Source organism: Bos javanicus, chromosome 27, assembly GCF_032452875.1.
Source record: "Bos javanicus breed banteng chromosome 27, ARS-OSU_banteng_1.0, whole genome shotgun sequence".
Lineage (NCBI taxonomy): Eukaryota > Metazoa > Chordata > Mammalia > Artiodactyla > Bovidae > Bos > Bos javanicus.
Window position 1 is genome coordinate 1,879,643 of NC_083894.1, and position 24,755 is coordinate 1,904,397.

Below are 24,755 nucleotides of genomic sequence, written 5' to 3' on the forward strand. Positions count from 1 at the left end.
GTGTGAATGTGTGTGTGTATGTGAGTTTGCATATATGTATGCGCAAACTCGTGTGTGTGTGTATGTGTGTGACTATGTTTGAGCTCCTGTGTATGTGTGTATGTGCAAGCTCACACATGTGTGTGTATGTGTGTGACTATATGTGAGCTCTTATGTGCGTGTGTGAGCTCCCATGTGTGTATGTGTGTGTGTGTGTGTGTATGAGCAGAGTGTGTGACTATGTGTGAACTCATGTGTGTGAGTGAGCTCCCGTGTATGTCTGTGTGTGAGAGAGCTCCTGTGTGCATGTGTGTGTGTTAGCAGAGTGTATGACTGTGTGAGAGCTCTTGTGTGCATGTGTGTGTATGAGCAGACTGCAGGAGGAACCTTCTTCACCTCTGGCGGCTGCTTGTTTCCTATGGATTCGGTCACAGAGCCTCCTGCTTTTATCTGTCCAGGACCTAACACAATGGGAAATACCACAAAGGATCCTATGCCATTCCTGTCTGTAAGGTAGTTTATAACCCTGGGGAAATACACAAGATGGTAAATCGAGGTATCTGTGAAATATAAGGAGTACCCCAGAAGAGCCTGTGACAACTTGCCAGATGCCTGGTACTGGCCCCTGGTGCTGTCAAATGTAGCCAGGAAACCAGGCTCGCGGTGATGACGGAGAGCTTGATGGAAAAAAGCTGCTGACAGACAATGCAGCCCTGGGGGGGTGGGGCGCAAAGGAGCTGCCGCTGACCTTGTGGCCACTGCGAGGGTGCTTTAGGTTTGAGGGCGTTGACAGTGGTGATCTTGGTTGGAAAAGGACAGTGTGTCTTATCTTCACTGCCCAGGAGGGCAAGGGGCGGGGAGAGACATGCTTTGTGGTGGCAGAGGAGATTAATCTATGCTTTGTAGTTCTGAGTCAGGATTTAAGGTCTCATGTAAATCCTAAGGTTCTAATTTACCCTTTCTGGAGAGAAGTGACAGGGACGTGAGGAGGGGTCTCCGGATATTTCCAGAGGATGTTGGCCTGGATGCTAGAAGGTGTTCCCGTGCCTAGGTCTTAAGTTCCGGGATCCCCAGACCACGTGGTGTCACAGTCTTGGCTGATTAGGGCGGAGCAGGCAGGCCCGCTCTGCACTTTCTGGTTGTGGACGTTACGGAGTCAGCGGATGAAAAATAATAGCTAATTTCTCATTATTTTATCCTGTGTCTCCTTGATGCCCAGTGTCGATTTTTTTTTTTTTTTTTATCATTTATATTTCTTCTCCCGAAATTCACCTTTTTAGTTCTGTACACTTTAGGCTGTGGTTTGTTGGCACGTTATTATTACTGTCTAAGGAACACTATGGGGGCCTCGTGGTACGTTTCCAAGGCTCAGGAGGGCCGTGTGGGACCGTCCCGCTTTCCACACGCTGCGAGCCGCCCTCTACTCCGCCCTGGGCGGGGCCCCGCGCACCGCTCGTCCTGCCGTGCGCGCTGTCCTCCGCACGTCCTGCCCTGCGCGCTGTCTTCCGCTCGCCCTGTAGTGCGCGCTGTCCTCCCCTCGCCCTGCCGTGCGCGCTGTCCTCCCCTCGCCCTGCCGTGCGCGCTGTCCTCCCCTCGCCCTGCCGTGCGCGCTGTCCTCCACACGTCCTGGTATGCACACTGTCCTCTGGATGCACCTGGGCCCTGCGTGTCCCTGAGGCCCGTCTCCTTGCCCGTCTTGCAGACGTGCTGCTGAAGGAGTCCAAGTGGACCAAGATGTTCTTCGGAGAAGGCCAGGCCTCGCTGTCCTTCAGCCACCTCAACAAGGATGACGAGGGGCTCTACACCCTAAGGATCGTGTCCAGAGGGGGAATCACCGACCACAGCGCCTTCCTGTTTGTCCGAGGTGCGTGGGCTCCCGGGGGTGGGGACCAGCGTGATACTCAGTGTGAGTGGCGCTGGGGCGGAGGCAGGGCTCGCTGCCTGGGTGCCGACAAGCCACTGGAATCCAGGGAATAAGTCCTGGGGTGAGCACCTGCGGTTCAGGGGCCACGCCCGGCCGGGGTCTGGGGGGGAGGCCGGTTCCAGGCACCTCCCTCCTTCCCCTCTGCCACCCTTGAGGTTCGTGACAGCTGAGGATGGTCGCAGGAAGAACCAGCCTCAGCACAGGGCAGCTGCATCCTGGAGTGTTCACACAGGACACACTTGTGTTGTCTCGTTTCATCCTCTCCTTTCAGCTCGCGGGACGGCCTCACCCACCCAGGTGTGGAAGGCCGGACAGAGCTCAGGACACCTCAGGCACAGTGGGCGAGGCTGTGTATAAGAGCATTTACCTTTAGACACAAGTGTAACATATGCATTTATATATCATATACACATGCCTATCCTTATAGGCTTATAGGTATACATTCATGTATGCATGAAGTACAGGTCATATATACATATTTTATATACATTTACATGTAAAATGGATAAAGGGATATACAAAATGGATAAAATTGTATACATAATGTACACATATATGTATACATACATATATATGTATTAATATATATATACACACATATATTCATATACCATATGTAATCTAAACTTCGTAACAGTTTTGTAAGGAATGTTCTTCCGTTTTGTGTGGCAGGCAGAGGCCTGGGCCCTTCTCCAGGGAGGGGGCCCTGGCTGTCTAAACTGGGGAGGGTCCCCTGTGCTGTGATGCGGGCCTTGCTCCCCCCGCCGAGCCCTCACCCTGCATGGCCTCTGGGCGCACAGGGACCTCAGGCATAGAGCCCCACCTGGCCAAGGCACAGCTGACCACCCTCACCCAGGACACCAGCATGGTCTATTCTGGGTGGCTGGTGGCCACTGTCCTAACCCGGTCCCCCACTCCCCGTGGCCCTGGATGCTGAGCCCCCACCCCCCATCCTGTGCTCCTGTCTCCTGCACCTTTATGCCCACTCGGGCTCCCCTCCCGCTGTGGCCCTGGACGCTGAGCCCCCACCCCCCATCCTGTGCTCCTGTCTCCTGCACCTTTATGCCCACTCGGGCTCCCCTCCCGCCGTGGCCCTGGATGCTCAGCCCCCACCCGCCCCCCCATCCTGTGCTCCTGTCTCCTGCTGCGCCTTTATGCCCACTCGGGCTCCAGGTTCTGGGGGCCTGGAGTGACCCTCTCCTTACATTATGTTTCCAAACCAGATCAGTTAGATCCATGCATGAAGGAAGGGCTGTACCATCAGCGAATATTTTAGCTTAAAAAAAAATGCAAAACAAGTACAGACACCCACCTTCCCCACCCCCTCAAGACAATGAGGCTGGGGTTTCAGACACTTCCACAGAGTTTTGCCATGTTTATGAGGATGCCATTAAAATGTCCTTTGCACTCTCTGGGCAGACCTTCCCGCAAGATGTTTCACCTCATCAACGTGAGATACATACACTGGAGCTGCAATTTCTAGCTTATGCAGCACTGCCAGCAGAAAGAAAACGACGCACGTGCGGTGGGGGCAGGGCTGGGGGCTTAACTGTTCTGATGACTCTCTGAGGAGTTTGAATGTGAGAGAGAATATTTGGTTTAGTGTCAAGAAATCCTTAGATTTCAATGTGCTGAGGGGACAGAACAAGAAACTGTATACACCTGGCACTGATAGGAGGTCCAGTGGCCACAGGTCCCAAGTAACTATGCACGCCACACCAGGAGATTAAATGCTCAGTGTATTAATACTTCTGAACAGCTCTGTTGGCCTTCACAGCTGCAGTAATTAACATTTGGAAACAAACGCAATTGCACTCTGGTCGTAAACGGCTGAGGAAGGGACACGTGGGTACAGACTCAAATGTGGTCACAACTCGCAGGAAAAAATATAAGTCTTCAGATCTTGTGAGGACTCTGAAACACACGAGTGTTAAGGTACTGTGTCTCCAGTGTGCAAAATGCCTCCTGATAACAGTAATATTTCATCGGTCAGTTTTTGACATCCTGACATTATGTGACAACAGGCCATCAGGAGAAGGCGAACTTCAACTTTGGAGTCAGTTATGGAAAATAAGACTGAATGTGTGATAGAGGACAGAACGTTTTGAGTTTAAAAGTCACACATACGGGCACCTCTCTGGTTACCAGCGGTCACAGTTGAGTCATCTGGGCCTCAGGGTTAAGCTGGGGAGAGGAGTGAGCAGGGGGGCCTCTAGGTTTGAGGGGCTGTCAGAGCTTCAGCTGCCCCCAGGCCCTGGCCACGTTCCTCTCCCCTCCCCCCAGAGGCCGACCCTCTGGTCCCTGTCCCCTCCCCTCCCCCCAGATGCTGATCCCTGGTCCCTATCCTCTCCCTCTGAGACGCTGACCCTGGTCCCTGTCCCCTCCCCCCAGATGCTGACCCCTGGCCACTGTCCTCTCCCCTCCAGATGCTGACCCCCTGGTCCCTGTCCCACCCCCAGACGCTGACCCCCTGGTCCCTGTCCCACCCCCAGACACTGACCCCCTGGTCCCTGTCCCCTCCCCCCAGATGCTGACCCCTGGCCACTGTCCTCTCCCCTCCCCCCAGACGCTGACCCCCTGGTGTCCCTGTCACACCCCCAGACACTGACCCCCTGGCCACTGACCCCTCCCCCCAGATGCTGACCCCTGGTCCTTGTCCCCTCCCCTCCCCCACCAGACGCTGACCCCCTGGCCCCTGTCCCTCCCCCCGAGATCCCTGGCCACTGTCCTCTCCCCCCCAGACTCTGACCCCTGGTCCCTGTCCCCTTCTCCCCCAGATGCTGACCCCTGGTCCCTGTCCCCTCCCCCCAGACGCTGACCCCTGGCCCCTGGCCCCTCCCCCCAGATGCTGACCCCTGGCCACTGTCCTCTGACCCCCCAGACACTGACCATTGGCCGCTGTCCTCTTCCCTCCCCACAGACGCTGACCCCCTGGTCACCGGGGCCCCGGGTGCACCCATGGACGTGCATTGCCACGACGCGAACCGGGACTACGTCATCGTGACCTGGAAGCCCCCCAATACAACCAAGGAGAGCCCCGTCATTGGCTACTTCATCGATCGGTGAGTGTCCTGCTCCTCCGGGGCCAGATCGTGCCCGAGGCGAGTCTCCTCCTGGACAGCGGGCACGGGTATCTTTCTCATCTGAAGGGTGTGATGGCCTCTGTGGGTGTAGGTGCTTCACGATGTGGTTGCTTATGGCTCCTGGCTGGGTGGTTGGAAAGCATCGCCTCCTTGGCAGGGCCTGGTGAGCCCTTGATTCCTCTGGGTGCTGAAGGGGCTCCGTGTGCCTGACCAACACTAATCCCAGCCTGCCCCAGGCCATTTGGAGCCACCTCAGGCTCTGCTCAGGTCCAGCCGGGGACGCCGAAGGTCCAGCTGGAGGTCCCTGCTCAGCCCTGTCTCTTCCTCTGGGGCTAGAGCCCAGCACGGTACGTGTAGACATGGATGCCAGCTCATTCACACCCGAAGGCCCATCTTCTTTTTGGTTAAATAGTATTTTCTTCTTGTTTCCAAGTAGAAAATATTGATGTTATAATGCACAAAATATTGGGATTTGTCTTTGAGTAATAACGTGATGGTAGGTCATCTCTGATGCGAAAGGAGTTTTAACTTTCTTGTTCCTTTACCTGGAATGGAGTTCTGATCCTGGGAGGGAGACCAAGGGGAGCTGTGAAATTACTGGAAATGCAATTTATCATCCATTCTCATCAGTTCAGTTCAGTTGCTCAGTCGTGTCTGACTCTTTGCGACCCCATGAATCACAGCACGCCAGGCCTCCCTGTCCATCACCAACTCCTGGAGTTCACTCAGACTCACGTCCATCGAGTCAGTGATGCCATCCAGCCATCTCATCCCCTGTCGTCCCCTTCTCCTCCTGCCCCCAATCCCTGCCAGCATCAGAGTCTTTTCCAATGAGTCAACTCTTCGCATGAGGTGGCCAAAGTACTGGAGTTTCAGCTTTAGCATCATTCCTTCCAAAGAAATCCCAGGGCTGATCTCCTTCAGAATGGACTGGTTGGATCTCCTTGAGTCCAAGGGACTCTCAAGAGTCTTCTCCAACACCACAGTTCAAAAGCATCAATTCTTCGGCGTTCAGCCTTCTTCACAGTCCAACTCTCACATCCATACATGACCACAGGAAAAACCATAGCCTTGACTAGATGAACCTTTGTTGGCAAAGTAATGTCTCTGCTTTTGAATATGCTATCTAGGTTGGTCATAACTTTCCTTCCAAGGAGTAAGCGTCTTTTAATTTCATGGCTGCAGTCACCATCTGTAGTGATTTTGGAGCCCAAAAAAATAAAGTCTGACACTGTTTCCCCATCTATTTCCCATGAAGTGATGGGACCAGATGCCATGATCTTCGTTTTCTGAATGTTGAGCTTTAAGCCAACTTTTTCACTCTCCACTTTCACTTTCATCAAGAGGCTTTTGAGTTCCTCTTCACTTTCTGCCATAAGGGTGGTGTCATCTGCATATCTGAGGTTATTGATATTTCTCCCAGCTATCTTGATTCCAGCTTGTGTTTCTTCCAGTCCAGCGTTTCTCATGATGTACTCTGCATATAAGTTAAATAAACAGGGTGACAATATACAGCCTTGATGTATTCCTTTTCCTATTTGGAACCAGTCTGTTGTTCCATGTCCAGTTCTAACTATTGCTTCCTGACCTGCATACAAATTTCTTAAGAGGCAGATCAGGTGGTCTGGTATTCCCATCTCTTTCAGAATTTTCCACGGTTTATTGTGATCCACACAGTCAAAGGCTTTGGCATAGTCAATAAAGCAGAAATAGATGTCCTTCTGGAACTCTCTTGGTTTTTCCATGATCCAGCGGATGTTGGCAATTTGATCTCTGGTTCCTCTGCCTTTTCTAAAACCAGCTTGAACATCAGGAAGTTCATGGTTCACGTATTGCTGAAGCCTGGCTTGGAGGATTTTGAGCATTACTTTACTAGCCTGTGAGATGACTGCAATTGTGTGGTAGTTTGAGCATTCTTTGGCATTGCCCTTCTTAGGGATTTGAATGAAAACTGACCTTTTCCAGTCCTGTAGCCACTGCTGAGTTTTCCAAATTTGCTGGCATATTGAGTGCAGCACTTTCACAGCATCATCTTTCAGGATTTGAAAGAGCTCAACTGGAATTCCATCACCTCCACTAGCTTTGTTCGTAGTGATGCTTTCTAAGGCCCACTTGACTTCACATTCCAGGATGTCTGGCTCTAGGTGAGTGATCACACCATCGTGATTATCTGGGTTGTGGAGATCTTTTTTGTACAGTTCTTCTGTGCATTCTTGCCACCTCTTCTTAATATCTTCTGCTTCTGTTAGGTCCATACCATTTCTGTCCTTTATTGAGCCCATCTTTGCATGAAATGTCCCCTTGGTATCTCTAATTTTCTTGAAGAGATCTCTAGTCTTTCCCATTCTGTTGTTTTCCTCTATTTCTTTGCATTGATCGCTGCAGAAGGCTTTCTTATCTCTTATTGCTATTCTTTGGAACTCTGCATTCAGATGCTTATATATTTCCTTTTCTTTGCTTTTTGCTTCCCTTCTTGGATGAAATTACAGTCAAAGATCATGAGTTCAGAAGTAAGAGAGAAGGGTATAAGCTATTTGGTTATAAGAGGATGGTTCTGGGTAGGAATTTAAGGTTTTGTATGTGATAAATGCATTGGCATAGGGGGTTATTTCAGAAAAGAACAAGCAGCTCTTTTTTTTTTCGCTTAATATTGGTTAAGTTCTCTTCCTCATCCAACAGGTATGTTTTGGTCCTTGTGTCTTGGTTCCATCCTTTGACTTGTTTTCTACATGAAAGCAAAATGGATACAGGCATGCCAGGTCTTTATCCACATAATACACACCCTAGAGCAAAAGAGATTGTCACTAGTTAGTCAGGCCATGGGGTTGCGAAGAGTCGGACACGGCTGAGCAACTTCACTTTCACTTTTTACTTGCCTGCATTGGAGAAGGAAATGGCAACCCACTCCAGTTTTCTTGCCTGGAGAATCCCAGGGATGGGGGAGCCTGGTGGGCTGCCATCTCTGGGGTCGCACAGAGTCGGACACGACTGAAGCGACTTAGCAGCAGCAGCGGCATCAAACAAAGTTATGTGTTTAGGTAAAACATGCACCATCAGGGCGATAATTTGATGCTATGCTAGGGTCAGACTTGCATTGTTCAGGGTTTACGTTGGATTAATAACAGAAACCAAAACAAATTGGGAGATGCTCTCCCACTGTAACCGTTATACATGTGTATAATGAATGCTGCTGTTGTTATTCAGTTGCCAAGTCATGTCTGGCTCTCTGCGACCCCATGAACTCCAGCACACCAGCCTTCCCTGTCCTTCACCATCTCCCTAAGTTTGCTCAAACTCATGTGCCTTGAGCCAGTGATGCCATCCAACCGTCTCATCCTCTGTCGTCCCCTTCTCTTCCTGCCCTCAATCTTTCCCAGCACCAAGGTCTTTTCCAGTGAATCGGTTCTTCACATCAAGTGGCCAAAGTATTGAAGCTTCAGCTTCAGCGTCAGTCCTTCCCATGAATGTTCAGGGTTGATTTCCTTTAGGATTGACGGGTCTGATCTCCTTGCATACACGTATTAGACTGCTGCAGTTGTTACTCTCTGCTCTTTTTTGTGCTCTGAAGATGCGAGGTGGGAACTGACAACTGGATACAGTGCAATGACGCCCCCGTGAAGATCTGTAAATACCCCGTGACTGGGCTCTTTGAGGGAAGGTCTTACATATTCCGCGTGCGGGCTGTCAACAGCGCGGGGATCAGCCGGCCTTCCAGAGTCTCCGAGGCCGTGGCTGCCCTCGACCCTGTTGACCTCAGAAGGTTACAAGGTAGGTCCTTTGGAGTTCAAGGTCCGGCGGGTTTGTGTGGCTTGTTCTTTCTCTTTCCCCCAACTTGGCTCTGAGCCTTGAGTGAATCCTCAGGGCTGAGCACTGCAGGACTGTGGCCCAGGGGCTTCGGGCAACCCTCGAGGTCACGTTAGGAGTGTGGACACCAGACTGACGTTTACACTTCGGAAGGCAGGTTCTTCATCGTCCTAAGGCTCTTCACTGAAATCATTAAACTGGTTCAAAATTAGACTTTTCTTTATCCACTGGTTCTGTCAGTTCGGTGCATAATGAGAGCTGGAAGGCATTGAAGCCAAGGCCCTCTCTTTCTAAATTTTAATTTCATGTGACTCAGATTCCTCAGCAAGATTGTGTCCTTAATGATGCTCTTTAATGACATTTGAAGTGGTCACTGCATTGTCCTGAGCTGCGTGGTCTCTTGAATCCAGTACAAAGAGCTGAGAAACACTGGCTGTCCTTAAGCCCACTTCCAAAACACCAACTCAGACCACCTCAGCCTAGTGCAGATGCTGTCATCGTAATGCAGAGGCTTTCTGGATTCAGATTCAGCACCGACCTTTCTCTCTGCAGCCGTCCACTTGGAGGGAGAGAAAGACATCGTGGTCTACCAGGAGGAACTTGAAGGTGAGGCGCTTGGCACCACTTCCTTTTGGCTGTTTTTGCCAGAGGGGTTTAGGGCTGTGATTAGAGAGTGGAGGGTATGCTCTTCACATGTAGAAATAAAGCCTTTGGACCCAGCTTAAGGTCATTGAATCAGGAAGATGAGCAGGCAGAGGGTAGGGCTGAGAGAGGAGGTCAGCAGAGTCCTGGCTTCATGTGGGTCATTCCAGCGTCTGCAGGGGCCATGGAGCAGTGACCAGCCCAGCCTGAGCCCTGATTCCTGGCCAAGGAGGCAGTCCTTTACCCAGGACTACGTGCATGAACAGTATTCCATTTTTTTTTCTTTTAAATCACAAATTTTATTTCTAGCATTGTAACTAAGAGGGACTAGTTTTCCCATCAGATAACGTCCCTGTGATTTGAAAGTTTGCATTTCTCTTTGTATACTGACTTTTCTGAACACTTCTCCTGGATATTTCTCCCTGCTGTAGCAAGATCGATTCACTGAGGAGGAGAATCGTGCATTGTTAACCGGGATCCAAACATTTTGATTGCAGTTATGATTACCATCCACAGAGGACAATGAATGAAAATTTAAACATGCAAAAACTAGCTTAATTTGGAGCTTCTGTCCAGGGAGATGTACTTCTGAGCTCTTTTTAAAAACAGCCCAGGTTCTTTCCCTGGAGAGCTGCAGAGTCAGAAAGTCAGAGGTTGATTTTCATATTTGCTCCTCAGTCTGCTCCCCAAACACTGTATCTTCTACCCCGTAAAAATTTTCCTTTAGTGTCTCAAAACGAACATGTGTCTCTCAGAGGAACTCCTTGACGAATTTTGGTTAATCCCGTGGTAATATTAACATCTCCATTAAAACCTCTGCTTCCAGAAAAATGCAGAAACTGAGAGGCAAGCCCAACAAATAAATAACAAAAGAAAATAATTTAGGAGAGGCTGAGAAAATGACCCCTGTACAACTGAGAGCGGTTTCCCTGGTGGCTCAGTGGTAGAGACTCTGCCTGCCAGTGGGGTCGCAGAGTCGGACATGACATAACCTGGTGGCTCAGTGGTAGAGACTCTGCCTGCCAGTGGGGTCACAGAGTCGGACATGACATAACCTGGTGGCTCAGTGGTAGAGAATCTGCCTACCAATGGGGTCGCAGAGTCGGACACGACATAACAGTAAAGCACCACCGTCAAACAACTGATGAAAACATAGGTGTTTCAGTGAATAAAAATGACCCTGATGACATTAGAACAGATGTTTCATAGGATACCAGCCTGTACAAAATACGCGTTTTTGACCTGAGAGGGGAAAAAGAAGTTCTTTTTCTTCTAAAGGTAGCAGTGAGGGGAGGAGTATCTCAGTTACCCTGAGTGGACACATCAGAGTTCAAATACGGTAAAAATAACTGAAAATGAAGGGTTGTAACTTGTTGTATAAAGTGAAAGTGAAAGTCGCTCAGTTGTGTCCAACTCTTTGCGATTCCATGGACCATACAGTCCATGGGATTCTCCAGTATTCTAATACTGGAGTGGCAGCCTTTCCCTTCTCCAGGGGATCTTCCCAATCCAGGGACCCAACCCAGGTCTCCCGCATTGCAGGCGGATTCTTTACCAGCTGAGGCACCAAGGAAGCCCCATGTAAGTTGCTACATAGATGCTGAATATCCAGGACGGAATCTGCACTGTGTAAAGGTCACTGTGAAAAGCGTGTGTGTGTGTGTGAAGTAATATTTCCTGACACACTTTCCAAGGCAGGACTGTGCCCCTCTGGGCAGAACAGCTACCTCTTGAAACATAGATATGCGTGTTCTTGGGTTGAAACAGCCAGTGATTCACTAAGCACCAAATGAAGAGATGACCCATTTCCAAAGATTTGCTTTTCTAGCTGATTCCAAGGGAGTGTGTCTTACAGACACAGTAAGTCTTCTTTCTAGGTCTTCTAAAGTTACAGAAAACACCTTTCATGTTTTATCTCCTGTTTCCTCGTAAGAAGGCAGCGTTTCATACCAACTGGAGGGCTGAGGCTCAGACACTCAGAAAATTGCTGGAGTCGGTTTGTTGATACGGCCTGGAGTTCAACCTCACAGGCCTCAGTTGCTATGTGAGGCTTTGCCTGTGGGGCACAGGCAGTGTCCATGCTCTAGAACAAACCAAATCTGAAACAAAGACCTGTGTACTTACACAGGGATCGGAGAGTTCATTTGCTTACCTTTCTCATTTTAAACAACGACTACCTCTTCCAATCTATAAGTCTTTAGCGAGAGAAAGAAACACCATGATGTTTTCAAGGAAACCATTTCTGGGTTCAAAATGGGCTATGAGGAACTTCTTCCTTTCCTACCCGTATCTCTTTTCTTCATCTAAGCTGAACTTTCTTGGCATTGCTCTTACTAGAAAAGTGCTGGCAAATGCCATTTGTTTTAATGAAAAAAAAAAGTTATTTTTGTTGGCTAACAAAGTGCTCTTCTGTTAGTTCAGGGTATTTTTTATGTTTATTGTTTTGCTAATTTTTTTCTAATCATTTTAATGTTGGTTAATGTCTTCCTGCAAACATTTAAATTAATATCTATGCTCTTCTCTCAATATCATCTAGCTTTTGCAACCTTTCTTGAGTGGTTCCCTGGAAGAATAGATACTTCATTCTTAGAAAGACTAGAAGAGGCTCTTGGAGAAATAATGAGATTGTTTCCATCCTGCTAATTATACATCCAAGCATTCACTGCACTGTCCCGGGCCAGGTCATCTGTAGCCAACTCACTGAGCTCATCCTTTTCTCTGAATGCTGCAGACTCATTTACAGTCGTTCATTCCTGAATCCTGTCTTCTTGGCTGTTCTAAAACTTCCCAGTAAACTTTATGTTTCACTGACAGCTGAGAGTCTCCTGGGCGGGCTGTGGAGGCTGGGGCTTCCTTGGCTCTACAGAACAGAAAACCAGAGTTGAAGTTGGGAGACCCAGGCTGGGCCACTGGCGGGCTGTGTGATCCCAGGAAGGTGCTGCGTTTTCCTGCATCCCTTCCTGGGCCGCCTTTGCACGTCACGTGTCTGCTTTCACCGGTGCTCACGTGGCTCCTCAGAACAGCCCGCGAACAGGCCGTGATGCTGAGGTGGGGCTGCGGGTGGTGCTCACCACCATCACCACTGTGAGCACATCCCCTTTTCTGTTTTGCCTCCATCTGCTTCTCTCTCTCTGAGGCGCCTCTCCACAGTCAGAGGGTCAGTAACAGACCTCAGCTTCTGTCCATGGTCCCCGCCTTGGCTTCTGGGGCCATGTAGAGACCCCTCCTCTTCTGCTGGGCTCAGGGGCTCAGGCTGGAGCCAGGGGTCTGGATGACAAAGTATGCTGCCCCGATCGGGGGTTCCCAGCTGACAGGGAGTGTTCTTCCTTCTTGCCTGGGCTCAGATCGAGTGCTTCTCACTGCACTTTGCTCTGGGCCCTCAGGTCTGACCGTGCGGGAGAGGCCAGTCTGCACTGTCTTCCATGCTCCTGCTGCCGCGTCATCTGCGTGGCTTCCATCCATCCTGCGGTTTGTCCCTGTGTTGTCAAGTGCCTCTGAGACAAGCTGGGACTCAGTTTGGAAGCGAGGTTGCATTGCTGGGTTCGGGTGATCCGAGCCCTCCCTCTGTCTGGGTCTCTCTGGGTGAGGATGCGGCAGGTGGGCCCGGGGGCCCTGCTCTGCCTGCATACTTGGCATCTTTCTGGATACACTCTGGTTCCTTGTCTGAAACCCAGCCCACTTGCCAGATGCTGCTGGGTGAAACCAGGTTGTGCTTCAGTGTCCTGTAAAATGTGATGAGCTCGGTCTCAGGCCTCTTGATGAAACAAACCCAGGCTTGTGTGTGCTGTTTCCATGCAGCCGGGCAGCTCCTCGCCAGCAGCAGAGTCTGGAGGGAGCAACTGGATACTGAGCAGGGTTCTGAGATGTCCCCGGGGATGTCTGAACCTCTTTAATCATGTGCTAATCTAATCAGAAGCTCGTAATATTTTGTATCGCAGTGACTGGGACTGTGGGTCTGGAGAGCCTCCACTCCTTACGAGAAGGTCTCACGTCCAAACATAACACCGCTGACACGTAACGTTTTATTAGAGAGAGACATGTGGCAGAACAGAGGTAGCGGGCTGCTCTGATGCAACGTTCTGTTATGGCTGCTTGCTAGTGGATATCACGTGGGAATGCCAAGTACACAGACCTGGAAGGCAGTGCCTGTGGTGTGGGCCAGACCTACCTGGGGAGGTGGGGGGGAACCACGTGCTTTGCTAGTTGATGTATAGTCTCAGTGCTTTGAGGGCGTCATGAAAGGAAACCAGCAGAGAGGCCCCCACTCCCTGCTGCAGAGCACGGTTGCTCATACCTTCTCTGCATAGACTCCCCACCCAGTTAGAGCTGCATGTCTGGTTAAATGCCCTATTTCTTGGGCTTCTCAAGTGGTGCTAGTGGTAAAGAATCTGCCTGCCAATGCAGGAGACATAAGAGACACAGGTTCGATCCCTGGGTCGGGAAGATCCCCCGGAGGAGGGCATGGCAACCAGTATTCTCCAGTATTCTTGCCTGAAGAATCCCATAGACAGAGGAGCCTGGTGGGCTGCAGTCCACGGTTTGCAAAGAGTTGGACTTGACTGAGTGACTGAGCACACACGCACACCCTGTTTCTTCTGGGTGAACCCTCCCCTCCCACGTCCAGTTGAAATTCTGGATGAGCTTTGGATTAGATTCTATTCTTACAAACTGGCTTATACTGGGAACAAAAGTACTTGGATGATCTTCACCTGTTCATTACACTTTGGCTCTGGAGAAACAGTTCTTGCCATTTACTGACTTTCCCAAAATAGAAATGGAGCAAAAGCTGACACTGACACTCGAGTCCTTCAGGGCCTGTGAAGCAGCTGAGGGGCCTGCTCCGGGATGGGCCGGGGGAGCGGGGCGCCTGCTCCAGGATGGGCCGGGGGAGTGGGGGACGGGCTTCGGCCAGCGCTCATGGTGTGGATTCCTTCTCTAGGCGAAGTCCAGATCCCGGGACCTCCCACCAACGTGCATGCCTCGGAAACCAGCAGGACATACGTGGTCCTCAGCTGGGACCCCCCCGAGCCCCGGGGCAAGGAGCCGCTGATGTACTTCATTGAGAAGGTACACACTGGCCGGGTTTCCAGGAGCAGCGAGTCTGTTGGGTCTGCCCAGGCGCTGGGTCGTGGGTTCTCAGGGTGGGCAGAGATTCCACGCAGTTTTCCATCGTGAAGCTGCAGGCAGTGGCTGAGCCGGCAATGCCTGAGCAGTGCTGTGGTGGACGTGGCCTCGGGAACGTGGCGGGCTTGGGCTGTGCAATCTTCGTGCGGGACAGTCGGCCCCCCGGGTCCCGCTACACACAAGGGTCTTCTGCTGGGGGAGCCTGCAGTGTGCTTCCTGCTGGAACATTCTAGGCCCCAGGTTCTGAGGATTTGGGACATAGGGGGACAGCGGCCCCTGCTCTCAGTTTGCTCATAAGCTGAGTAACTACTCAGTGGTGGCGATTGTGTTGAGCAATTCACAGTTCAGATGGTGAACGATTATACAGAGTCATTGCTTTTAGATCTGGACGCACACAAAGAAAGAGTGTGTACACAGTAAATGTACACCCCCACCTAAACTCCAAACACTTGTCCTTACTACATGCCACGTGCCCTCCCTCCTGCTTTGCTCAGCCGATCACACGAAAATGCAGCTTGTGACCCACTCGTGCAAATCGCTGACCTGTGACTGGGTCGTGGGCTGTTGAAAAACCCGTGTAGCCACGTGATCCTGTAACTGTGGTTTCATGATACTGACTTTATATGACAATATAACATACAATCCAGTACACATAACATACAGGTAGAATCTGTAACACTGACACGAGCAAATGTCCCACCCAGTAATGACGTGAAATACAAGGTGAAGAGAAGCAGAGTATGAACAGTTTTCAGAAGTTTTCGTTACACCAGAAGGTATAACGACCCTCAGTTTCCCCCGCTTATCTGCAGGACTTTCTTGTGTTGCAGAGTCGTGTTAACCTCTTTCTTCTGAGTTTAACTTCAGTTCTTGCCTCATGAAAACCCCAGATGAAGGGCTGGCAGAGGAGGAAAGGTGTTTTCTCTCCCCCTCTTCAGGGATATTTCCTTATCGACTTACCCAGAGCTGGAAAGGTCAAGTTTCAGCAAACATATTTAAAAATCTTAAAAAAATTTTAATTATATTAAACTGAAATATAGTTTCTGTATCGTATCATGTTCTTTTTGGAAAGGAAGGCACGTCTCCAGAGGAGGGAAAATTACATTAGGCATGCAATCCTGGTTTTTAAAGTAATTATCACTGATAAAAATTAAATACATTACAAAAAAAATTGGAAAATACATCAGATCAGATCAGATCAGTCGCTCAGTTGTGTCCTACTCTTTGCGACCCCATGAATTGCAGCACGCCAGGCCTCCCTGTCCATCACCAACTCCCGGAGTTCACTCAGACTCACGTCCATTGAGTCAGTGATGCCATCTAGCCATCTCATCCCCTGTCGTCCCCTTCTCCTCCTGCCCCCAATCCCTCCCATCAGAGTCTTTTCCAATGAGTCAACTCTTCGCGTGAGGTGGCCAAAGTACTGGAGTTTCAGCTTTAGCATCATTCCTTCCAAAGAAATCCCAGGGCTGATCTCCTTCAGAATGGACTGGTTGGATCTCCTTGCAGTCCAAGGGACTCTCAAGAGTCTTCTCCAACACCACAGTTCAAAAGCATCAATTCTTCGGCATTTCAGCCTTCTTCACAGTCCAACTCTCACATCCATACATGACCACAGGAAAAACCATAGCCTTGACTAGATGAATCTTTGTTGGCAAAGTCATGTCTCTGCTTTTGAATATGCTATCTAGGTTGGTCATAACTTTCCTTCCAAGGAGTAAGCGTCTTTTCATTTCATGGCTGCAGTCACCATCTGTAGTGATTTTGGAGCCCAGAAAAATAAAGTCTGACACTGTTTCCACTCTTTCCCCATCTATTTCCCATGAAGTGGTGGGACCGGATGCCATGATCTTCGTTTCCTGAATGTTGAGCTTTAAGCCAATTTTTTCACTCTCCACTTTCACTTTCATCAAGAGGCTTTTGAGTTCCTCTTCACTTTCTGCCATAAGGGTGGTATCATCTGCATATCTGAGGTTATTGATATTTCTCCCGGCTATCTTGATTCCAGCTTGTGTTTCTTCCAGTCCAGCGTTTCTCATGATGTACTCTGCGTATAAGTTAAATAAGCAGGGTGACAATATACAGCCTTGACGAACTCCTTTTCCTATTTGGAACCAGTCTGTTGTTCCAAATACATAGATGACATATAGGACAAAATGAAAATCACCGACAATTTGATCATGTGAATAGTCATTGTTAACATGGCGCATGTCCTTTCCTCTATAGGTGTTTGTACCTTGGTATCGAGCCCATAGATATGGGCTTCCCAGGTGGCACTAGTGGTAAAGAATTTGTCTGCCAGTGCAGGAGACATAAGAGACTCGGGTTCAAACCTTGGGTCAGGAAGATCCCCTGAAGGAGGGCATGGCAACCCATTGCAATATTCTTGCCTGGAGAATCCCATGGACAGAGGAGCCTGGTGGGCTACAGTCCATGGGGTGGCACAGAGTCAGATGAGACTGAAGAGACTTAGCACATACATGCACACATATTGTAGATGTGGTTGGCATGCTGTATTACATTTAACAAAATGATACACTTTCTCTCACCCCAATGAAGGTCTTTATACAATGACTGAAGTGGCCACATTTAATACATATGTGTCATTTGGAATCATAATGTACCTACGCTATTGCGTTATTTAGGGAGGTGTCACTTTGTGACTACTATAGCAGCTGGGAAACAGTGAAAATTTTAAACTCAAATGTGAGAAGTTTTGATGGAATTTTCTGCATCTACTCCTCGGTTAGCTCTGTTTACAGTTCATTTCACCTTTACTAGAGCTACAACCTATGTATTGATTCCCTGAAGTTTTCCATCACTTATTGGCTTTCACATAAAAATTTTCATTGTTAACATATCCAGCTTTGGGTAGTTTCTCACCCCCTTCTCCAGATTGGCTTCCTTTTCCTAAAATTCAGAACAGGGGTGTTGATGGACTCAGAGGAGCCGTTGGCTGTGGTCTCCCACTGTGTAATCTGGGAGCCAGAGCCGAGCGCCCCCTGGGATGCGGGTTCAGGGACTGTGGCTTCCATCGGGCCCTTGTCTTCTCAGTCCATGGTGGGGAGCGGCAGCTGGCAGCGGGTGAATGCCCAGACGGCCGTGAGGTCCCCCAGATATGCCGTCTTCGACCTCGCCGAGGGGAAGCCATACGTGTTCCGAGTGTTGTCAGCAAACAAGCACGGCCTGAGTGACCCGTCGGAAATCACTGCCCCCATCCAGGCCCAGGACACCATTGGTGAGCAGTCCCTGCACATGACCCGTGTGTGAGACGGGCCCTGGGCAACGTCACGCGGGACAGCGAATGTCGACAAAGACATTAATGTCACCTGTGGGTTAAAATTCAAGTTGTCTTAAAGTTTCATTGTGCTGGAGTTGACGATCTCTCTACCTTGTTTTGGTCAACATTTCTCCCAAGTTCCATTTTCTTTTTATGAAGCCAAAAAAAGGGTTAGAAATATTTTAAAACAACAATACAACCCTACATGCACTAGGGTTCTGGTCCATGTGGCTTGCGATTCTGTCTCTGAAGATGTCTAGTATGGGTTAGAGGGATTCTGACTTGCACCAGGGGAGAGATCCAGGGCTGCATCATTGTTTGATGTGAGGCCCTTGCTGAGTCTCTCCAATCTGCTGGAAACGTGTCCTGTTTCTTAAATAGCTAGCTTTACACCCCAGTTAAGAAAGCACGTGTGTTACTGGAGGAGCACGCTGGAGGGTCTGGACCAGGGCTGGCGGGGGTGGGAGACTCTGTGATGGGGTTCTTTCTTGGGGAGCCAGGCTGGCACTTTGGGACAGAGTACGAGGACTGCCTGGTGCCTCCTGGGCCCCCTTCTCTGCTCTGTCCTCGTTGTCCAAACCTCACTGAAGCCCCCGGCCCTGTAGACGAGGGGGCTGTGGGCCCCCGGTGTGGCCCCTGGCCCTGATGCCGCTGGGCCTGTGCGCCTGTCTCTGCAGTGGTACCCTCGGCGCCTGGCCGCGTCCTCGCGTCCCGGAACACCAGGACCTCGGTGGTCGTGCAGTGGGACCGGCCGAAGCATGAGGAGGACTTGCTGGGCTACTACGTGGACTGCTCTGTGGCCGGCTCCAATGTCTGGGAGCCCTGCAACCACAAGCCCATCGGCTACAACAGGTGTGGCCACCTGGCACCCCCCGCCCCTGCCCCCGAGTGAGCAGGAGAGGCCCAGCCCGGGACCAGGGCCCTCGGCTCGGGCTGGGGGGACGCTGCGGGCATCCATTCTGGGCCCCCGTCAGAGTCTAGCTTCCTCCAGCCCTCAATCTGGGACCCACCAATGGTGACGGGAACTAATGAACTACAACTGCAGATGAGAATGGATGGATGTTAGGCGTTCATGAGACACTCAAAAGAGTAAACTTCCTTCCAGTCCCAGGGACTACGTTTCTAGTGTGTTCAAGGCAATTTCTGTGTCTGTTGCAGAAGGACAAAGGGCTGCCCCTGGCCATCACGCCCCTGATTCATGTTTTCCAGGTTCGTGGTGCATGGCCTCACCACCGGCGAGCAGTATATCTTCCGAGTTAAGGCTGTTAATGCTGTCGGCACGAGCGAGAACTCGCAGGAGTCGGACGTCATCAAAGTCCAGGCCGCCCTCAGTAAGTGCTTCTCTGGCAGCTCTGCACCAGCTCCTGGTTCTCCACTACGTCTTCATTTCTGCAGGAGTCAACTGTTATGATGCCGTTTGGAACATTACACGCGGGGAAGCGTGGATGTGAATTGTTGAGCAGAAAAACACGCAGTTACATGGAGCCCTCTCATCAATTGGCTACTTGTCTTGCAAATGCCAGGGTGACAGGGGGAAATGATAATATGCGTTAAAAATAGGAAATGTTATTAGAGGTCACATTGGTTTCCAAGCACACGTGCCCACATTAAAGTGCATGCTGTAGGGTGTGACTGTTTCCTTTCAAAATAAGATGCTAAGATAGAACATCAATGGCCTTTTCAGCTATTCTTAGTTCAAGGAACTTAGTCATTCCAGAAAATTTCAAATGTTTATGTAACTTTGTGGCTTTGTTCATAAATGGTGATCTTTAGAATTATTATATTGACCACACTGAACAATTTGTGTCTTAGCTTGTAGCATTGTGCCCTAGGAAACTTGATCTGTGCAGTTCTGCATTTTATAATTGTTTATAATTATTTTATATAAAGTGGAACACAAGGCTTAAAAGTACCCATGAACATTTTGAAACAAGATCATCTCTTATACACATTTTGAATCAGAGTATGGATATTATTTTTACTTAGGAGAGACACATTTTGCTCTTTATTTCTGTCTCCATCTAAATCTAAAAGCATCTTCAGAAATTATGATCTCCCTTTTAACAGTAAATAATGTTACTGGAATTTCCAAGGAATGTCAAATCTGATAATACTTTGGTGGGCAATGTAGTGAAACATTAATGCTCCTTTTATTTTATGGTCATTGTCTTAATCTATCAGGTTTTCTCAGGAGGGACTTTCAAACATTACCACTTGCCTCTTCAAGTCATTCCTACTAAAGGAAAAGCAGTCATTTGTGATTTAGTCCCATAATAGGGGCAGCTCATTTCTGGGCAGCTGTGTTTGGGTATCAGTGAGGGGTGTGCCGTGGGGTCTTCAGAGTCAAGCAGAGGCAGCAATATCCTTGCCATCCTGGTGGGAAAAGATGGTCCACTTCCAAACACGGCAGTCAAAGGGAAATGAACTCGTGCTCATGTGAACTAGTCTGAAGTTTCTGTGACTGTGTAGGAAGTTAAGGCTCCCTGGCCTAAGGGTACTGGTCATCGCCGGCAATGGGAGGCTTGGCAGTCCTTCATAGGCATAACGAGAAAGCTGGTCTCTCCAGCTTTTCCTTAGAGGAGCGGGGAGAGCCTGTTACTTCACATGTCCAGGCCAGACTGAAATAATTCTTGGCCCTTGTATTATTGAAATATTAGAAGACCTGTGTATGTATTGGAAGGTGTGTTTAGAGATTGCAGTGAACTCGTATGAGAGGCTTTTACCCATATTTCTTAAGCCTCCTGCATGGACGGTGGGTTCTTTACCACATGTTTCCCCTGGGAAGCCCTTTATAAAACCATTCTCTTTAAAAGAAGCAGCAGAGACGGGGCAGGGAGGCAGGACAGGAAGGAGGAGGGTGCGGGGCCGGGGTGCCACCCGTGGTGAAGAGGTGGCCGTGGGGGGCTCGGGCTGAGGCGCTGGGACGCGGGTGACTTTCCTGCCGTGTCTCCTGCAGCCGTCCCTTCCCACCCTTATGGGATCACCCTCCTGAACTGTGACGGCCACTCCATGATCCTGGGTTGGAAGGTGCCCAAGTTCAGCGGCGGCTCCCCCATCCTCGGCTACTACGTCGACAAGCGGGAGGCTCACCACAAAAACTGGCATGAGGTCAACTCCTCGCCGCTCAAAGAGAGGATTCTGACGGTGGGTGCTTGCGGGTTCAGTTCCTCTTGCCTGGCGACTTCTCCCCGGGGGGCGGAGTCCCCCCTCCAGCGTCTCAGAGTTCAGTGACGTTAGAGAATTTGACACAGAAGCAAAGATGAATGAAAACAGTGTGAGACCTGAGGCCCTTAGGAAGCATCTTCTTCTGAGAAGCAGGGAGGAGAGTGGGGCGGTGGGCTGCTTCCCGGGGCTGGTGGGCTGGTAGCGGCGCTGGAGGCAGGAGGCTCTGTACTCGGAGCAGGAAGGGTGGAGGCAGTGGAGACGGCACTGCTGGGCCTGTGTGTGCCCGTCTCCCAGGCCCGTGTGTGTCCAGGCCCCTCAGCGAGTCACTTGCTCAGGTGTACATCGCGTCCGGGTGCAGGGAATCAGGGCCATGAGGACTTAGGGCAAGAAAGACCTAGAATCAAGTCCCAGGCGAACCCTTGGCCACTGCTCTTGCTCCCAGAGCCCCTCCTTGTGAGCTGCCACTCAGGGTTTCTCGGAGAAAAATAAGCGAGGTGCTGTTTGCCCACCAGGGTCGTGGGTGACGGTCGCACCGTCTGCAGGGTGACATGGCCGTGTGCCCTGTCTCCACCTTGCTCTGCCACTGGCCCCTCGTGGCTCTCATCTCTGAGTCCTGATTTCCCGACCGGGTCATCAAGTCGTCCCCGAGGGAGGGCGTATGGAGTGCACAAGGGAACTGTGTGAGAGGGAGAGTGGGGATGGCCCTGTGGCAGGCGGGCTGGACTCACTGACCGGCTCCTCGATCGGCCGGAAATGCTTGCTTCCCCTGATGGACAGTGGGTTGTGATGCAGCTTCGTTTTGCTTAATAATTAGAAGTTGAGTAGTAGAGCTGATTTACACTGTTGTGTACAGCACAGTGATTCAGTCACACACACACACAGGCGTGTGTCTGTCCTTTTCCCTCAGAGGTTCTCATAAGACGCTGAGTGGAGTCCTTGTGGTCGTTGTTGCTCACCTGTTTTATGCACAGGCGTGTGTATGTCAGGCATTGATCCCAGTCTCCTGACTTACTCCTCCCTTTCCCCTTTGATGACAGTAAGTTTGTCTTCTGTGTCTGTGGGCTCAGTGTTAATGTAGGCATATCCTCTGAATAGGTGGAGGGCTTGACTGAAGGCTCGCTCTATGAATTCAAAATTGCTGCCGCCAACATGGCAGGGATCGGGCAGCCATCGGACCCCAGCGAGCTGTTCAAGTGTGAGGCCTGGACGATGCCGGAACCAGGTAAGGGGGGGTGTCTCCTGTATACACAGGGCTGCCCAGAGGAGGGGCCTTTTGTGGTGCAGGCTTCCCAGCCAGCAGATGCTCAGTCCCCCTCACAGGTTCTGACACCACCGCCCCCACGGGCCAGGGCTGGGCATCAGGTGACCTGCCCTGTGTCCAGGCGGTGGACACACAAGCCAGGCAGTGACAAGGGGGCATGTGAGGCGGGAGGCCACCCACCTCCGCTGCAGATTGAGCCCGGCTCCCCTGAGTCAGAGACGCTGTGGCCAGAGGCTGGTCCAGGGCGGACCTGCTCCAGGGGTGGGGGGAGCCCAGCTTCCCGGAGGAGGCGGGAGCCGGGACTGGCGTGGGGCAGCTGGATGCCACTGGCTGTGCGTTTGTTCAGGACCCCCTCCCAGAGCACCCAGGAGCCCGGGGTCTCTGGTTCTGAAGGGCCTCGTTGTCAAAGATCTGCATTTACTCAGAGCTCTACATGCACAGATGTGTTTTCACAAATTCACAAGGACTGGGCGTATCCAGAGAAACTGATCCAGCCCATCAGGGCCTGTCAGGGTACCCAGTCTGTCAGGATCCCTAATGCAACGGTTACTATGCTCACGTTTTGAACAAAACCAAACAACATAAAACAGTAAACCCAAAGTTGAAGCCTAAAATATCAGAAATTCTGAGGCTCAAAATTTTCAATTTTGGGGCCAAATTATATTGCTTTTTCCCTTCTTTTTTGGGCAGGGAGGGAGGAAAGTGGTTTTAGTGATATTAATTTTTTCCCCTTAGAAAAGTCAGTGGAAGAGAAAGCTGTGGAAGTTCCCCGAGGCTGTGGGGGTTTAGAGTGATTAGTCAGGGCGGGGCTGTGGCCCTTCCCGCTTTCACTGCTCAGGGCTCCTCTGGACCTGGGTGGGGGGTCAGCCCCACCCCAGCGGTGCTGTTGCAGCAGGAGGGGTCCCCTGGTGGTGGAGCAGGTGCCTGGTCCCTGGGTGAGTCCTGTGATGCTCGGGTGTCCAGGCAGATGTGGGCGGGTACCGTCCTGCACGCCTTTCTCTCTGCGGGACGGGCCTGCGGGTCCTGGGCGAGCGTGGGGACTCGGGCGTCTGTGCGCTTTCAGGCCCTGCCTACGACCTGACGTTCTGTGAGGTCCGGGACACGTCCCTGGTGCTGCTCTGGAAACCCCCAGTGTATTCGGGCAGCAGCCCTGTCTCTGGCTACTTCGTGGACTACAAAGAGGAGGACTCCGGAGAGTGGCTCACTGTCCACGAGACTGCCACACCGCATCGCTACCTGAAGGTGACGCAGGCCCCTCAGGCCTTGTCTTCTGGGGAGCGGCTGTGTCGGGGTCTAGCCCGAGGCCCCTAGGGGCTGGCATGTGTGACTGGGTACCCCTCCTGCTCGCTGGGGGTTCTGGACTGCCCGCCATCTGCGGACCTGCGTAGCAACTGCGTGTGGGGACCGTCTGCACAGGGCAGCTTCCTCTCCCTGCCGCCGCACGACCACCCCTGACGGTGCTGAGACCTCACGGTCCTGGCTGCGTGGATGTACCGTCCACAGTGATGACTGGAATTACGTCTTTTCACACTGACTCTGTGTTTTATTTACTCGATTCATATGATTGCTGACGGATGTCTATCTGATAAACACACACACATACACAGTGTGAACACATCTGAAGAGTTTATTCTCCAAATGTTTCTATTTCTAGCTCTGGCAGTAGTCACTGGGGTCAGGTCAGCGGTGACAGGTCAGGTCAGTGGTGATGAGTCAGTGGTGACAGCTCAGCAGTGATGGGTCAGGTCAGTGGTGTCCCGTCAGTGGTGATGGGTCAGTGGTGACGGGTCAGGTCAGTGGCGCCTGCTCAGCGGTGATGGGTCTGGTTATTGATGAGGGTTGGGTCAGTGGCTCAGACCTGAGGCCCCGCCCCTGGATCTCGTCTCCCCTCCTGATCCCCTGACTTCCTCTGCATGGCTGGTTGACCTGGAAGAACATGATATTTATAAAAAGAAAGCATGTTCGTAATAAAAATGTGACGAAGGATGAAGTCATTTTCGTTTATTGGTTCACGTGTGACTTTTCTTTCATCTCTCAAGGTGTGTGACCTTCACCAAGGAAAGACCTACGTGTTCCGCGTGCGGGCAGTGAACGCCAGTGGGGTGGGGAGGCCCTCAGACACCTCGGAGCCGGTGCTGGTGGAGGCCAGGCCAGGTGAGACCCGCCCGCTCAGCTGGCAACAGGCAAGACCTCTGGGCAGGGTGACCTGGAGCAGGGAACAAGCGGGCGTGTGGAGCGTGGGCAGCAGGATGGCGGGACTGTCGTGAAAGGAGGTGGTTGACGCACATGGTAAAGGATGACTTCCCTGACATACGACACGCCCCGCCACCCTAGGCGGAGAGGGGCACATGAGGTCTTCCCGAGGGGGTGGGGGTCTTCACTGGCAGCGGCAGAACAGCAGGCAAGCAGTGACGACGGTGTCTTAGGTTACGGCTGAGTTTTGATCAAAAATTATAAAGCCTCTGGTAATCGTCTTGGTTACAAGTAGTCAGA

The 24,755-nt window shown here is 51.0% G+C and overlaps 1 protein-coding gene across 1 annotated transcript in view; it reads left to right on the forward strand.

The window, feature by feature from the left end:
* MYOM2 (myomesin 2) overlaps positions 1-24,755 on the forward strand; it is a 63,729-nt gene that overhangs the window by 18,831 nt on the left and 20,143 nt on the right. Inside the window, exons 10-21 of the mRNA XM_061404051.1 lie at positions 1,682-1,843; positions 4,824-4,965; positions 8,555-8,754; positions 9,343-9,396; positions 14,372-14,499; positions 17,611-17,794; positions 18,514-18,688; positions 19,046-19,167; positions 20,793-20,980; positions 22,097-22,223; positions 23,326-23,504; positions 24,302-24,416. Of these exons, the coding sequence (XP_061260035.1) occupies positions 1,682-1,843; positions 4,824-4,965; positions 8,555-8,754; positions 9,343-9,396; positions 14,372-14,499; positions 17,611-17,794; positions 18,514-18,688; positions 19,046-19,167; positions 20,793-20,980; positions 22,097-22,223; positions 23,326-23,504; positions 24,302-24,416 (1,776 nt within the window). The remainder of the gene's footprint in view (positions 1-1,681; positions 1,844-4,823; positions 4,966-8,554; positions 8,755-9,342; positions 9,397-14,371; positions 14,500-17,610; positions 17,795-18,513; positions 18,689-19,045; positions 19,168-20,792; positions 20,981-22,096; positions 22,224-23,325; positions 23,505-24,301; positions 24,417-24,755) is intronic.